A 15,632-nucleotide genomic window follows, 5' to 3' on the forward strand; every position below is an offset into this window, starting at 1 on the left:
ATACGCAACTATAGACCGATTGCATATGCTAATGCAACTAAACCAGGAGATTGCTATAAAAAATGCTATGTCCAGGGATTGGTGGGCAATCAGCGACTAGCTCAATGACTGTCTCAGCTTTGATTTGCAAATTAAAGTTTAACCCTTCTTGAAGAATCTTCTGCGTCTCCTGGCCGATTGTGGGGCACAAGAAACCACGACACTACCAGCGTCCCGGGCAGAAAGCCCTGCCTGGTCACTCACCTTGTTGAAGTTTGGCAGTGGCAACTGGGAGTTGTTCAGCTGGCCCTGCTCTGCTATCAAATAGGCCAGATGTTTGCTCCTCTGCGCTTCAATCATCACATCTGTCAGTGACCCAGCGATCTTCATCGACTCCTGAAGAGAAATCATCAGTTGTTTAATGCACAGATCTGCAAGTGGGAGGCCAGCTGACAAAATAATTTCAGGTCATGATGAAAATGGTCTGGACTGGGCTATAGAGAGGGTAGAGCACACAGGCAGTTGGCAGTGGGGAGTAGGGTGTGGGCTACACCCCCAACTCCTCCAGCCTGCTCCCATGGTTGACGAGGCCACTGCTGATGTGATCTGGGTCTCAGCTCTACCTTCCTGTCCATTCCCTACGACAACATGGAACAACCATTTATCACAGCTTTAAATGGACATTATATGACAGGCATAAATTGTCAGCCCAGTTTAAATGGGTGCCCCCGATTCTGAAACCACACCCCTTGTTCAATCTTGCAGAAGCACCTTCTCATTGCCCGTTTCTGCAAGACAACTTCTCCTTCTTCTAAATTTCCAGTGAGTGTAGACTTCCTCCACTCAATTTGTCAAACTTGTCACCTGCCGCCACGCTTACTCACAGGTCAAGGACCCTATCAGTGGTGATAACCATCGCTGGAGAGGTTCTGTGCAAACTAGGGTGACCACAATGTGGTTGTTGCTGCTGAATCAACTGACTTCTTCCATCTGGAAGTTCCCAAACACATCCAAGTCAGCTTGAACATTCTCCAAAGCCAAATTAACCATTCATATGAATGAAATAGCTACCAGGTGACTGGCTCACGTTACCCAAGTGTTTCAGTGATTTATCACATTTGGAGAACTACACTGAATACAGATCTAGACTTACTTAACCATCAAGGTGATGAGAAATCGACAACTTCCTTCCACCTGCGTAACACGCTGTGCTTTAAGAGATCCTAGACCATAAGACATTTGTGCTGAATCAGGCCATTTGGCCCATCAAGTCTACTCATTTCATCATGGCTGATCCATTTCCCTCTCAACCCCAATCTCCTGCCCTCTCTCTGTAACATTTCACGCCCTGACTAATCAAGAACCTATCAACCTCTGTCTTGCGTATACCAAGTGACTTAGCATCCACAGCAGCCTGTGGCAAGGAATTCCACCACTCTCTGGCTAAAGAAATTCCTCCTCATCTCCATTCTAAATGGATGACCCTCTATTCTGAGGTTGTGCCCCTTGTTTCCCCCACTATAGGAAACATGCTCTCCACATCCACTCCATCTAGGCCTTTCAACTTTTGATAGGTTTCAATGAGATCCCTCCTCATTCTTATTAATTCCAACAAGTAAAGGCCTGGAGCTCCTCATAAGGCAAGTCTTTCATTCTCGTGAACCTCTTTTGAACCCTTTCCAATTTCAGCACATCCTTTCTGAGATATGGGGCCCAAAACTGCTCACAATACCCCAAGCAAGGCCTCGACAGTGCCTTATAAAACCCCAACATTATATCTTTTCTTTAAGTAAGGGACTTCAAACTACTGACAAATCAATGACAGATTTAGTTCTCCTTTATCACCTTGCACTACAATGGTTTCTTTGTTCTGTGTTTTTTTTTGATAAAAGCTATCCACAATTTGTTTATCTTGTGATGCTGCTCCAAGTTAAGTTTTTCATAAAACTTGTGCATGGTCTCTTGACTTTAGCACACTGGTTGAACGCCCAAGTTGGTGTGGTCTTTTATCAATTCTGTTATGGTTATTACTCTATTACGGATTTATTGAGCATGCCCGCAAGAAAATGAATTTCAGGGCTGTATGTGGTGACATATATGTACTTTCATGATAAATTTACTTTGACTTCAACGTGTACTTGTGCATATGACAATAAACTCAACTTTGACTTTATTATCAGCTTCCTTCTGTCTAATGACTGTTTCAAGTTAGCATTTACTGGTCCCCCTCTCCATATTCACAATAATGTACTTCACAGCAACATTAATTCTATACAAAAGTTTCAAGTTATTTATTAATGATCTACTTCTCCTTCGTTTTAATTATTTAGTTCTTCCTAAATGTGCAAAATACGTGCTCTAAGCAGTCTATTACTGATGCACCCTGTCCTTAATAGTTGATGATTATATCGTAATTTATGTATTTTTATACTTCTGAATCATACAGCTTTAAATAATCAATGAGTGAACCACTGAAAATTATGTTCTGACACTGGTCTTGCCCCTATCTGTACATGACCTGTATCCCACTTAATTCTTTAATAGTCCTTTACACTGTTCACAATCCCAGCAATATTAGTGTCATTCACAAACTTGCTGATCCACCTATCTATATTTTCATCCAAGTCATGGTTACATGTCACAAATACGGACTTCATAGCAGCCTGCCACCTGTCCTCTCTTGTCTTCTACGGGAAAGCTGGTTCGGAGTTCGAACTTGCAATTCACCCTGGATCCCGTGGATCTTTGTATGGCTTCCCTGCCACTGACAGGAGGCTCGCTGGCCTATAATTACCTGGATAATCCCAATTTGCCTTGTTTGCTACTCTTCAGTCCTCTGGGACCTTGCCTATTGCTGTGAGGACACAAAAAAGATCTTTGTCAAAGCCCCAGCAACCTCCTCACTTGCTTCTTTCAATATTCTGCGGTATATGCCATTAGGCCCTGGGGATTTATCCACCTCCATGCTTTTCAAAAGACACAACACTCCCTGCTCCTTAATTCAAAACATCCCACACATTAGCATGTCTTACTTTGTTTTCACATTCTTTCAAATCCTTTTCTTTAGTAAATACTGATACAACACACTTATGCTACATGTTCTGACCCCAAGCACAAATTCCTTTCTTTAACCTATACATAACGCATTAAGCTTCAAATGTCCATGACTGAATTTTCTGTTGTTTGCAGCGTTTTATTGTTAATTCTTGCTGACTTTCTCCAGTGTAACCCAGTCCTTTGCTACCTGCTACTGATTGAGGTCTCCTCCAGTATTATAGGGTCATTATCATAAAATCATTCAGCTCAGAAAGAGGCCCTTCAGCCCACTCTCTCCATGCTCACCATCGAGTGCACTTCTACTTCAATCCCATTTACCAGGACTTGGTTTGTAGCCTTTTAAACTTCGGCCACTCAAGTGCTGGTTCAGATATTGTGAGAGTCTCTGCCTTCACTACCTTCTCAGGCGGTGCATTCCAGATTCCAACCGTCCTCTGGGTGAACAACTCCTTATATTCCTTCTAAAGCTGATACCTCTAAACTGTGGGTTCCCTACCTGGGGTCCACAGACCCCTTGGTTAATGGTAGGGGGTCCATGGCATAAAAAAGGTTGGGAACCCCTATGCTCTCTGGTTTTCGATACCTCTGTTCCAGACACGTTTTCCCTGCCTATACTCATGCTGTTTGTGATGCATTACATTTTTTCTACTTCACTTTTCTCGACATACTTACTCACTGCCCATTATGCCAGTGGTGCTTACGGCAGCAATAAAGTTTTCTCAATGCCATTTCTGTAACAACTGTTTTTTGTCCAGTCAGGGTTGGTTACCCTGAGCTGAACCCCCGAAACCTGGATGACTGGTGGACCAATCTTAGTCTGCCCTCTACCCTTTGATCTGTGGGCATTTGTGACCCCACAAGGCCCTGACTCCAGCCAACATGGCTCTCTGGGTCATTGAGGCACGCACACCTCCAAACCCGACTGCAAGGTTGTGGTCCTCCTGGAGGATTCACCACTTTAGGTCATAAGGCCATAAGACATAAGAGCAGAATTAGGTCATCTGGGCCATCAAGTCTGTTCCGTCATTCTATCATGGCTAATTTATTATCCCTCTCGACCCCATTCTCCTGTCTTCCCCCAAAACCTCTGATGCATTGATTAATCAATAACCTATTAACCTCTGCTCTAAATATACCCTGTGAATTGGCCTGCACAGCCATCTGTTGCAACGAATTCCACAGATTCACCAAAGAAATTGTACTTTCATCTCTGTTCTGAATGGATTTTCCTCTATTCTGAGGCTGTGCCCTCTGGTCTTATTGGAGTATAAAAGATGAAATTGTTTGCTGTGTAACCAGAACTATGTAGTCAGCTTTGAAACTTGCTATTTGCTATGCATGAACCCAATTTAGTAGGAGAATGAAATATTAAGAATGTAGAGGACAATGTTGTGTTAATGAGAGGTAGCTAAAAGATGTAGATTAGAACATGATTAAATCAATGGGTAGAAACAATAGTGGCGGGTGTGTGTGATACGCAACTATAGACCGGTTGGATATGCTAATGCAACTAAACCAGGAGATTGCTATAAAAAATGCTATGTCCAAGGATCGGTGGGCAATCAGCGACTAGCTCAATGACTGTCTCAGCTTTGATTTGCAAATTAAAGTTTAATTCCTCTTGAAGAATCTTCTGCGTCTCCTGGTCGTTTGTGGGGCACGAGAAACCACGACAGTCTCAGACTTCCCCAGTATAGGAAGCATTCTCTCCACATCCACTCAGTCTTCAAAACTCCAATGAGTTAGGACCCAAAGCCATCAAATGCTCCTCAGATGTTAAGCCTTTTATTCCTGGGATAGCTCTCGTGAACCTCCTCTGGACCCTCTCCAATGTCAGAACATCATTTCTTGGGTAAGGAGCCTAAAACTGCTCACAATACTCCAAGTGCGGTCTGACTAATGTCTCATAAAGCCTCAGAATTACATCCTTGCTCTTGTATTCTAGTCCTCTCAAAATTAATATTGATACTGCATTTGACTTCCTCACCACCAACTTAACTTGCAAGTTAACCTTTAGGGAATCCTACATGAGTACTCCCAAGTCCCTGTGACTCTCAGATTTTTGAATATTCTCCCCATTTAGAAAATAGTCCACACCTTTAATCCTTCTGCCAAAGTGCATGGCCAAGTCACTTCCCAACACTATACGCCATCTGCCACTTCTTTGCCTATTTCCCCAATCTGTCTAAGTCATTTGGCTCCCTTTATTCCCACTTTCTGCCTCTTGCCAGCCAATCTCTATCCATGCTATTACTGATTTTTTCTGTAACACTATGTCTCTTATCTTGTTAAGCAGCCTAATGAGCGGCACTTTGTGAAACGCCTTCTGAAAATCCAAATAAACAACACCCACTGACTTCCCTTTGTCTGTCCTGCCTATTATTTCGTTAACGAATTCCAACAGGTTTGTCAGGCAAGATTTCCCCTTTAGAAAACTATGCTAACTTTGACGTCCAACGTACTCCAAAACCTTATTCCTTAATAAAAGACTCTAACATCTTTCCAACCACTGGAGTCAGGCTAACTGATCAATAATTTTTCTTCTGCTTCCTTCCCTTCTTAAAGAACAGAGTGACAATTTTCCAGTCCTTGGAAACCATTCCAGGATCTAGTGATTCTTGAAAGATCATTACCAATGCCTCCCCAGAACCCTGGGGTATAGTCCATCTGGTCCAGGTGACTTAAATACCTTCAGACCTTTCAGCTTCCCAAGCACCTTCTCCTTAGTAATAACAACACTCACTGCCCCTGATACTCTCGCATTTTTGGCATTCCGCTGGTGCCTTCCACAGCAAATTTGTGTATTCAGTTTGTCTGCCATTTCTTTGTCTCCCATTACTACCTCTCCAGCATCATTTTCCAGCAGTTCGATATCCATTCACGTCTCTTTTATTCTTTATATATCTGGAAAAACTTTTTTATATTATTAGCTAGCTTACCTTCATAATTCATCTTTTCTCTCCAAATGGCTTTTTTAGTTGCCTTCTGTTGTTTAGGAAAAACTTCTCAATCCTCTCCCTTCCCTCTGATTTTTGCTGTATTATAGACCTTCTCTTTTGCTTGTATGCTGTCTTTGACTTCCTTGTTAGCCACAGTTGCCTCATTGTTCCTATGGGATACTTCTTCATCTTTGGGATGTATCTTTCCTGTGCCTTCTGAATTTCCTCCAGAAACACCAGCCATCTGTTCAGCCATCATCCCTGCAGGTGTTCCCTTCAAATCAACTTTAGCCAGCTCCTCTCTCATGCCTCTGTAATACCCTTTACTCCACTGTAATACTGATACATCCAATTGTAGCTTCTCCATCTCAAAATGCAGGATGAATTCTATCATATTATGATCACTGCTTCCTAAGGGCTCCTTTACCTTAAGCTCCATGACCAAATTTGGGCCATTTCATAACACCCAATCCAGAATTGCTGCTTTCCTTAGCGGGCTCAAACACAAGCTCCTCTAAAAAGCCATCTCATAGGCATTCTACAAATTCCCTGACTTAGGATTCAGCGCCAACCTAATTTTCCCAATCTACCTGCATACTGAAATCCCCCCATGATAATCGCAACATTGCCCTTTTAAACTGCCTTCTCTATCTCCCATTTTAATTTGTAGCCACATCTTGGCTATTGCTCGAAGGCCTGTATATTAGGGTCTTTTTACTCTTGCAGTTTCTTAACTCTACCCACAAAGATTCTACATCTTCTAATCCTATGTCACCTCTTTCTAAGGATTTGATTTCATTTTTTACAACAGAGTTAGCCCCTCTGCCTACCTGCCTGTCCTTTCCATACAATGTTAAACTCCCAACTATGATCTTCTTTCAGCCACAATGTCATACCTTTAACTGATTATTTACCTTATTCCGTATACTGCATGCAAATATAACACGTTCAGTCCTGTATTCACCACCCTTTTGATTTTGGCTCCTGGTTACACTTTAACTCATCCCACTGACTACAACTTTGCCCTAGCCTTCCTCACAGACTCACTACACACTGCATCTACTTATCTACCAACTGCCTCATCCACAGCCCCATCACTCTGGTTCCCACCCTCCTGCCAAATTAGTTTAAACTCCTCCCAAAAACTCTAGCAAACCTGCCCCCAAGGTTATTGGTACCCCTCGGGTTCAGTTGTAACACGTACTTTTTGTACAGGTGATCTCTTCCTCAGAAGACAATGATCCAGGAATCTGAAACCCTCCCCTTGCCCCAATTCTTCAGCCATGCATTCGTCTGCCAAATCATCCTATTCTTACCTTCACTGGCATATGGCACAGGCAGTGATCCAGAGACTACTACCCTACAGGTCCTACTTTTCAGCTTTCGGCTCAACTCCCTATACACTCTTCAGGACCTCCTCCCTTTCCCTACCAATATGTACCACGGCTTCCTGCTGTTCACCCTCTCCGTTTAGAATGCAGTGGACCCGATCCGAGACATCTCTGACCCTGGCCCTGGGAAACAACATGTCATCTGGGGGTCTCTTCCATGTCCATAGAATCTGCTTTCTGCTCCTCTAATTACGGAACCTCCTATCTCTACTTCACTCCGCTTCTCCTCCCTTCCCTTCTGAGCCTCAGGGGCAGAGACCCGGTCAATGTGGTTTCCCCCTGGTAGATTGTCCCATCCCCAACAGTACCCAAAGCGGAATCCTTATTATTTTCTGTGCGTTACCCATCTACTCAGCCCTTGCGGCTGCACTGGAGTCTCCGGTCACGCTGCAAAGAAATCTCAAGCGGGCTCGATGTGGTCTGTGTACATCCCGGGATTAACCCAAACAACTGAACCACTTCCTTCTCAGCTGTCATAAACAAGTAATCCTTCCCTCATCCTGCTTTGGTGTCTTCTTTTATGAACACTGTTCCGATACAGAGGTATTATTTTAATGGAATATATTGTTGGTCCTTCACTTGTAACCAGCTCCCCCGTCACACACTGATCATCAGACACAGTGCTTGAGTTAATTATTTCTGAACTATCACACGCTCTGCAACTGGCTATTTGTCACTGAACGACCTCTCATCACATTTGTTAATTGATTCATTCATTTGCCCATTACGTCCCCGGCGTTCAGGGCAGCAGTGAATTGTCTGTCCATACCGTTGTACACAGGTGTGGAGGGATTCTTGATTGCTCTTTCCTTAACAAATCTTTTTAACCAGTTAGGGTTGTCAACCCTGAGCTGAACCCCCAAACCTGGAGGACCAGTGGACCACTCTTAGTCTGGCCTCTACGCTTTGACCTGTTTGGTTTGGGTGACCCTACCAGGAGCCAAAGGATAAAGCCCTGACTCCAGCCAAAGGATAAAGCCCTGACTCCGGCCAACATCACTCTTCAGGTCATTGAGGCACGCAAGCCTCCAAACTCTACGACAAGGCTGTGGAGGTCATTTGTTAATTATTAGGAGCTCACTACAAAGTATATTATCGGCAGTTTATCGTTGACCGGCTGTTCATCACTTTTTTCTCAGCTGCCAATTGCTGCCTGGCCATGAAACAACAATACCAGAGCATAAGCTGACTCCTCCATCACGCAACACACACAAAATGCTGGTGGAACACAGCAGGCCAGGCAGCATCTATAAGGAGAAGCACTGTCGACATTTCTGGTCCATTACCCAATAAATGCAGTGGTGCTAGAGAGCTTGTGAACCCTGCAGTATTGTTTTACAAACCTGAGTAATACTCGAGATTCAAAAGTCTCCATAGCTTGGGTAACTTCTCTAAAGTATTCCATACTGCTGTTTGCTATTGCTTGCATGTGGGTGGGGGGGTAGTGCAAGTGGGGGGAGGATCGATGCGTCTGCTGCTGCTTGTGTGTGTTATTTATTTAATTGGCTCTTCTTTATCTAGTTTTATGGACTTGTGTGAAGATCTTATCACACTCTAGGTCATATTCATGCAGAAATAGAGAAAGTTCTACAGGTTTCACAAACTTTCTAGCACCACTGTACTTAGCAAGCCCAAAAGCAGGCTTGCCGGCCTGAGCCACCTCGTCTGGACCTCGTGATAAGTTTCGAACGGCACTGGACCTTTATGAGAGAATCGGCATCTTCGATCTGCGATGGAATGTCTGACAACGTGTTGAAGATGGAAGCTGAATTTTCTGACTGGATGAGTTCCTCTTCCTAAAAAAGAGAGCAATGAATTTTAATTTATGAAGCACTTTAGTACCTACTCCAGGCATCTCACCAGGTACAGGTGTGGCTGCATTTCAGATGTGAGTAACTCTATACAGCAAAAGCAAAGGAATGAGAACTGCACGAATGACCATCTGGTGAGTTTTAGTGTATCTTCAGAGAGAAGTAATGTTCAGAATACTGATAAACTCCCTGAGCAACTTCAAACAGCATGGCGGGCACTCATGTGACTTGGTGTATCTAGCCTTACACAAAATAATTAAAAAGATAAGACGTCCAACATTAACGCACACCTTTATCAAACAATGCTGTGCACACATCCTGGCTGAGCTGACACGCCCAGGAATGCTCCGCATTTGACCTGCAGTATAACTGGCTCAAATCAAATCGTTCAATTTAATATCAGAGAATATGTCCTGAAGTTCTTACTCTTCACAGAGACACCCGCAAACCAAGAAGCCCCAAAGAATGAAAGACAGTAACTCAGAACCCCAAAACTCCTCTTCCCCCTCCCAGCACAAGCAGAAACATCGGCCCTCCCCTCACTTGCATCACAACCCCGCCCCACCATGCAAGCAATAGCAGTATAGAATAATTTGGAGAAATTTCCTGAGCTGTGGAGGCTTTTGAGTCTGGAGTAACACTCATGTTTGTAAAACAATGCAAATTTTAAAGGTAACCAGGGATGGTAGATGGAGCTAGATCTATTCTCACTATTTAGACCAAATAGTCATGAGGAATGTTGTAGTCACTGATACTTGCTCAATATCTAACAAGTTTTCTAACTAACTCAATATTTTACTTCAATTCCAAAAGCTACAAATTTAGTTATGTCTTCTAGTGAATTGCTTTATAAAGCACCTTTTATATTCATTTACATTTCCCTCTCCTTGCTCTGCGTGATGCTATTAAATTTCATCCGGGCTCTCCCTAATCATGTAAACATTCTCAATCTATCACTCTATCTTTAATTCTGGACTTATGATTTCCTGAAAATATTTTGCACTCAGTAATTTTGGCAAGTTCCTGTGTTCCAGTTAGGAGATTTCTTGGGATGGCCAGAGACTGTTCCTTCTCTCAATTGTAAATACTGACCCAAAGTAACAATTCAATATGTCCAGCAATTTACAAAATCACCATTATTTGTTTCAAAATAGGTCATGTTTCTCCTTCAGCCTTAATTTTCTCTTACAGTACAGAGCAAAAGTCTTAGGTACCCTAGATTTTTTATATGGTTTCAGATAGTGTGGCCTCCACAGAGCCCTGACTGCAACATCATCGGGGCTGTCTGGGATTACCTGGAGAGACAGACAGGAGCAAGCGAGACAGCCAAAGTTTGCAGAAGAACTGTGGCAAATTCTCCAAGATGCTTGGAAAAATCTACCAGCTGAGTTTCTTATGAAACTTCACAACAGTGTACCTATGAGAATTGATACAGTTTTGAAGGGTGGTCACACCAAATGTTGATTTGATTTAGCTTACTGCTCTTCATAGTAATTTTTTTGATATTTACAAATTTTTCACATCATCACTTTTGCTTTACAGAATTTTTTTACCCATGCCTAAGACTTATTGCACAGTACTGTAATTGTAAAAAAATACTGTGCTGACTTTGTTTACGTATGCAATTTTATTTCCACTGTTTCCACTCAATTTTTGTCTTTTTTTTATTGTTCTTTGTTCCTTTCTTGGCACTAGCCATTGTGATATTGTACAGATTTTCTCTTTCTTTAGAATGTCCCTTATCTTTGAGGATACTTTGAATATTGCATACAGTTCTGGTCACCCCACTATAGGAAGGATGTTGAACTTTGGAGAGGGTGCAGAAGAAGTTTACCGGGATGCTGCCTGGTTTAGAGGTCACGTGCTATCACGAGAGGCTGGACAAACTTGGGTTGTTTTCCCTGGAGCGTCGGAGGCTGAGGGGAGATCGGATAGACGGTTTACAAGGTTATGAGGGGCAGAGATAGAGTAGACAGGGAGTATCTGTTTCCCAGGGTTGAAATGTCTAATCCCAGAGGGCACGCATTGAAGGTGAGAGGGGGGAGTTTCAAAGGGGATGTGAGGGGTAAGTTTTTTTACTCAGAGAATGGTGGATGCCTGGAATGTGTTGCTTAGTATGGTGGTAGAGGGAAATACATTAGAGGCTTTTAAGAAATGTTAAGAGAGGTACATGAATGTGTGGAAGATGGAGGAATATGGATGTTGTGTAGGTAGGAGGGATTAGTTTTTGGGTTTTTAAAACTTACTTTAGCTAGCACAACATTGTGGGTTGAAAGGCCGGTTCCTGTGCTGTACTATTCTATGTTCTATGTACAAAATATTCTACATCACGGTTAATCCTTTTACCTTCGCCAATACACTATTTTTATCCACTCTCAGATACTCTGAGAATGTCAGGGACAACTTTAACCAAATACAAAATCTTAGAATCACCTTCCAATTTCCCTTCCATTGCACACAATCATATTATATTAGGTATTAGGTAGGTTCACTCTTTTAAAGACTGTTAGCTAAATCTGGCCCATTACTAAATTAAGATGACTTGTTTCTTGCTAGTTTTGGTCATCTTGTTGCAGAAAATCATCCTGAACATCACATTTCATTCAAAATCTAATCTATTTAGCTCAATCTAAATTTTGCTTGCCTAAATACTGCAAGTACACATTTGCTTCTTATACCATCTCTTACTGGGGTCTTCCACGCCTTCCCATGCTGTTTAAGCACAGGACTACGACATCGTAATTGTAATTGCATTAGAGAAAGCTGTTTGCTCCATCAAGTCAACGATAGCGCTTTGTTCAGCTGTCTTGTTTAGGTTTCTCTTTCAAAATTCTTTGGGTTTGGAAATTGACAAAAACTCTGAAATTTACTGCCTGTACATAATTACTCTTCAGAAACCCCCAAGCTAAGGTAATCTTTTTGTTATTGTCAGGATTCTAAACCAGTGACAATGGAGGAATAGTGATAAATTTCCAAAGCAGAATGCTGCACGACAGAGTGTGGTGGGGCTCGCAGCCAACTACTGCCCTTTTCCTTGTTGGTGAGAGAAGTCATACGTTTGACAGGATCTGGGTGAGTAACAGCAGTGCCTGTTGTAGATGGTGCACACTGAGGCATCCATGTGCCAGTGACAGAGGGTATGACTGTTTAGACAGGGGATGTGTCAATCAAGTGGGCTGTGTTGTCTTGGGCTAATTCCTGAGATGGAAGGGTTGACTTATCATGAATGGCATAAAAATTCATATCTCTATTACAACCATAAGACGGAATTAGGAGCAGAATTAGACTATTTGGCCCAGTGAGTCTGCTCTGCCATTCTATATTTTGTTATTTTGAAAAGGAAGATATCTTATTGAAACTTGTCTGAATGAGCAAGACAGATAGACATTGAGATGGTGGGAGGGTCTCAAAGGAAGGACAATGAGACAAAGAGGAGTTTCTTCTTGAAGAAGGTGGTGAACATAGAGGGTTGAGAAGGCTATATCAATGGAGATATTTACTTCACTCATTCATTATGTACTGTGTCATATGCCTTGACCATGATTGTTTTTGGCCAATTTTACAAAAGTGGTTTTCCATTGCCTTCTTCTGGGCAGTGTCTTTACAAGGTGGGTGGCCCCATTGTCAATACTTTTCAGAGATGGTCTGCCCAGTGTCAGTGATCACATAACCAGGACTTGTGATGTGCACCAGTTGCTCATACGACCATCCACCACCTAATCCCATGGCTTCACGTGACCCTGATCAGGGGGGCTAAGCAGGTGCTCTTGCAGGCCAGTGGAGGGAAGGAGCGCCCCACCACTCCTTCAGTAGACGCATCTCCACTCAACCACCCAGATATTTAATAAGGAGTGGAGTTTTAGAAATATAGGGGAGTTGAGGGCAATATGGAGTTAGTAGAATCTAGAACTCTGTCATGCATGGTCCAAGCCGGGCTGTGAAAGGAGAAATGTTGGACATGGGGCTAACAACCTCATCCTGTAAAAACCCACAGAAATGCCAACAGAAGTCTCAAAAAACTCATCCCCGGGAGAGGAAGGACACTAAGAAGATGGGCTGCATCTAAGGGAAACTTGAAAGACTGGTCCAGGACGGACGACTCTGGTGAGCTGCTGGTAGTGTTGATGAGCTTAAGCAAGAATAAAAATTTAGCCAATAACAGGTTTGAGAGTTGAGTCTTGTGTAATCTTCTCCACTGCAACAATGCCACTTGGTTAAGTGAAAAAGAGCTCATTATAGCTGAGCTTCTCACTTCCCACCTTCTCTGTGGGTGCTCGCACTGGCACAGCCATCGCCCCATTACCCCAATGTTAAAATGAATCAAACCAGGATACAAGACTTTTCTCCAAGCTGCTTACTATTCAAGAATATCCCCACTGTTCAAAAACACTCCATTACTCTCCAACCAACTGTCTGAATGTAGGCAGCTCATAATGGACACTTGCTCCACTTGGGGACATTGCAAAATGGTCTATTTTTTTGGTTTGCTTGCTATTTTCCTCTGTAATTATTTCTGTGCATCCCGGACAATGTAGAGCAGGGGTTCCCAACCTTTGTTTATGCCTTGGATCAATACCACTAAGCAAGGGGACCGTGAACCTTTAAGTTGGGAACCCCAATTAAAGATTTTACAGGTTACAGTCATACATCACAAAAACAGGCCCTTCTGCCCATTACATCTATTCTGACGAAGCACCCGTCTATATTAACCCCATTAATGAGCCATTAATGAGGTCTGTAGCCAGCTATACCTTGGCAATTCAAGTGTTTACCTTGATATTTCTAACGTGAGAGTACTCGCTTCTCCGTCCCACCCAGGCAGGTTTCTCCGCCTTGGCCCATTCTTTAAAAGGTGTGGTGACTAAAATGTTGTTGCTGCAGTTCTCAGTACAGTATTCCTGCATGGCTGTGAGGTAACTTGTTGATGGTTGGTAGGGATTGGGTCTACAGAGCTTGAATAGGGATGGTGGGTAACCAGCCACCACAGCATAACCAAACCTTTGTGGCCATAGTATTAAAGAGGTTGGTTTGAGTTGAGCTCCCAGTCAGTGCTAACCCCAGGACGATGATGCACTAATGATAAACTTGAAGATGGTAGTGCTATTGAATGATAAAGATGCATCGACTTTCTCTTGTTGGTCGACTGCATGGTGGAAATCTGACCTGCCTTTTCCAGAATATTGTCTAGACCTTGTTGCCAGTGGGCATGAACGTGGAAAATGTTTGGAATTCCAGCCTCCATCTCCATGTCTGGCCTGATGGAATGGGACTATTGATGAAACAATAATCTGAGATGGTCAGGTTTTGGACAATCCAATAAGAGCCTGATAATTTACTATCTGATTATTTGGAAACCCCAGAGGTCTGGTGTCTGGAACACCAGGTAATGTTTGTCATGCATCCATACCACCCACCAGGCCCAAATTCCTGCGTGCTTTTCACTCAGCAGGGCCCTTTTTCCTGCTGACCTCAGCGCTGGGCCCAGATTCCCACAGTCCCTCCAACACACCGGGGCCCCGATTCCCACAGTTCCTCTAACACACCAGGGCCCCGATTCCCACAGTCCCTCTAACACACCGGGGCCCCGATTCCCACAGTCCCTCTAACACACCGGGGCCCCGATTCCCACAGTCCCTCTAACACACTGGGGACCCACTTACTGCACTCCCTTTCACACACTGGGGCCCAGGTTCCTACAGTCCCTTTCATACACTGGGGCCCCGATTCCCATTGTCCTTCTAACACACCGGGGCCCTGGTTACCACAGTACCTCTAACACACCGGGGCCCCGATTCCCACAGTACCTCTAACACACTGGGGCCCAGGTTCCTACAGTCCCTTTCATACACTGGGGCCCCGATTCCCACAGTTCCTCTAACACACCGGGGCCCTGGTTACCACAGTACCTCTAACACACCGGAGCCCCGATTCCCACAGTCCCTTAACACACTGGGGCCCCGGTTCCCACAGTACCTCTAACACACTGGGGCACAAGTTTCTGTACACCCTCGAACATACCAGGGTCCTGAATCCATGCCCTCTGTGACCAGTGGTATTCTGCAGGGATATATATCTGGATTGGTGAGCTGATTATTAAATCAGCAGGTGATACAAATAATCAGAGTCGTGGAGAGTGAGGAAGATTGTCAAATGATTCAGCTGGATATAGACTGGATAGAAAGGTTTTGATTACAAATTGGTGTGAGGCGCTATACTTTGGGAGGTTAAGTATATGATGAAAGCTTACAGTAAATGGCAGGATACTTAGGAGCTTTGTTGTACACAGGGAACTTGGGGTGCAAACCCAAAATAGCTCCCTGAAAGTGACAACTCAAGTTAATTGTGTGGTGAAGAAGGCATACAGCATATATCAGTCAGGTGTTGAGAATTAAAGTTGGCAAATCACATAATTCTATAAAGTTTCAGTTAGGTCACATTTGGGATGTTGCACACAA

At 43.4% G+C, this 15,632-nt stretch overlaps 1 protein-coding gene across 3 annotated transcripts in view; it reads right to left on the reverse strand.

Annotated features, from left to right (window-relative positions):
* Positions 1–15,632, reverse strand: part of sgsm3 (small G protein signaling modulator 3) — a 113,634-nt gene that overhangs the window by 41,945 nt on the left and 56,057 nt on the right. For all 3 annotated transcript variants that reach the window (XM_059953876.1, XM_059953878.1, XM_059953879.1), the window contains 2 exons: positions 9,067–9,162; positions 244–375 (listed from right to left, as the gene is read on the reverse strand). In XM_059953876.1, coding sequence (XP_059809859.1) covers positions 244–375; positions 9,067–9,162 — 228 coding nt within the window. The remainder of the gene's footprint in view (positions 1–243; positions 376–9,066; positions 9,163–15,632) is intronic.

This window comes from Hypanus sabinus, chromosome 29 (assembly GCF_030144855.1).
Source record: "Hypanus sabinus isolate sHypSab1 chromosome 29, sHypSab1.hap1, whole genome shotgun sequence".
In the NCBI taxonomy this organism is placed as follows: domain Eukaryota; kingdom Metazoa; phylum Chordata; class Chondrichthyes; order Myliobatiformes; family Dasyatidae; genus Hypanus; species Hypanus sabinus.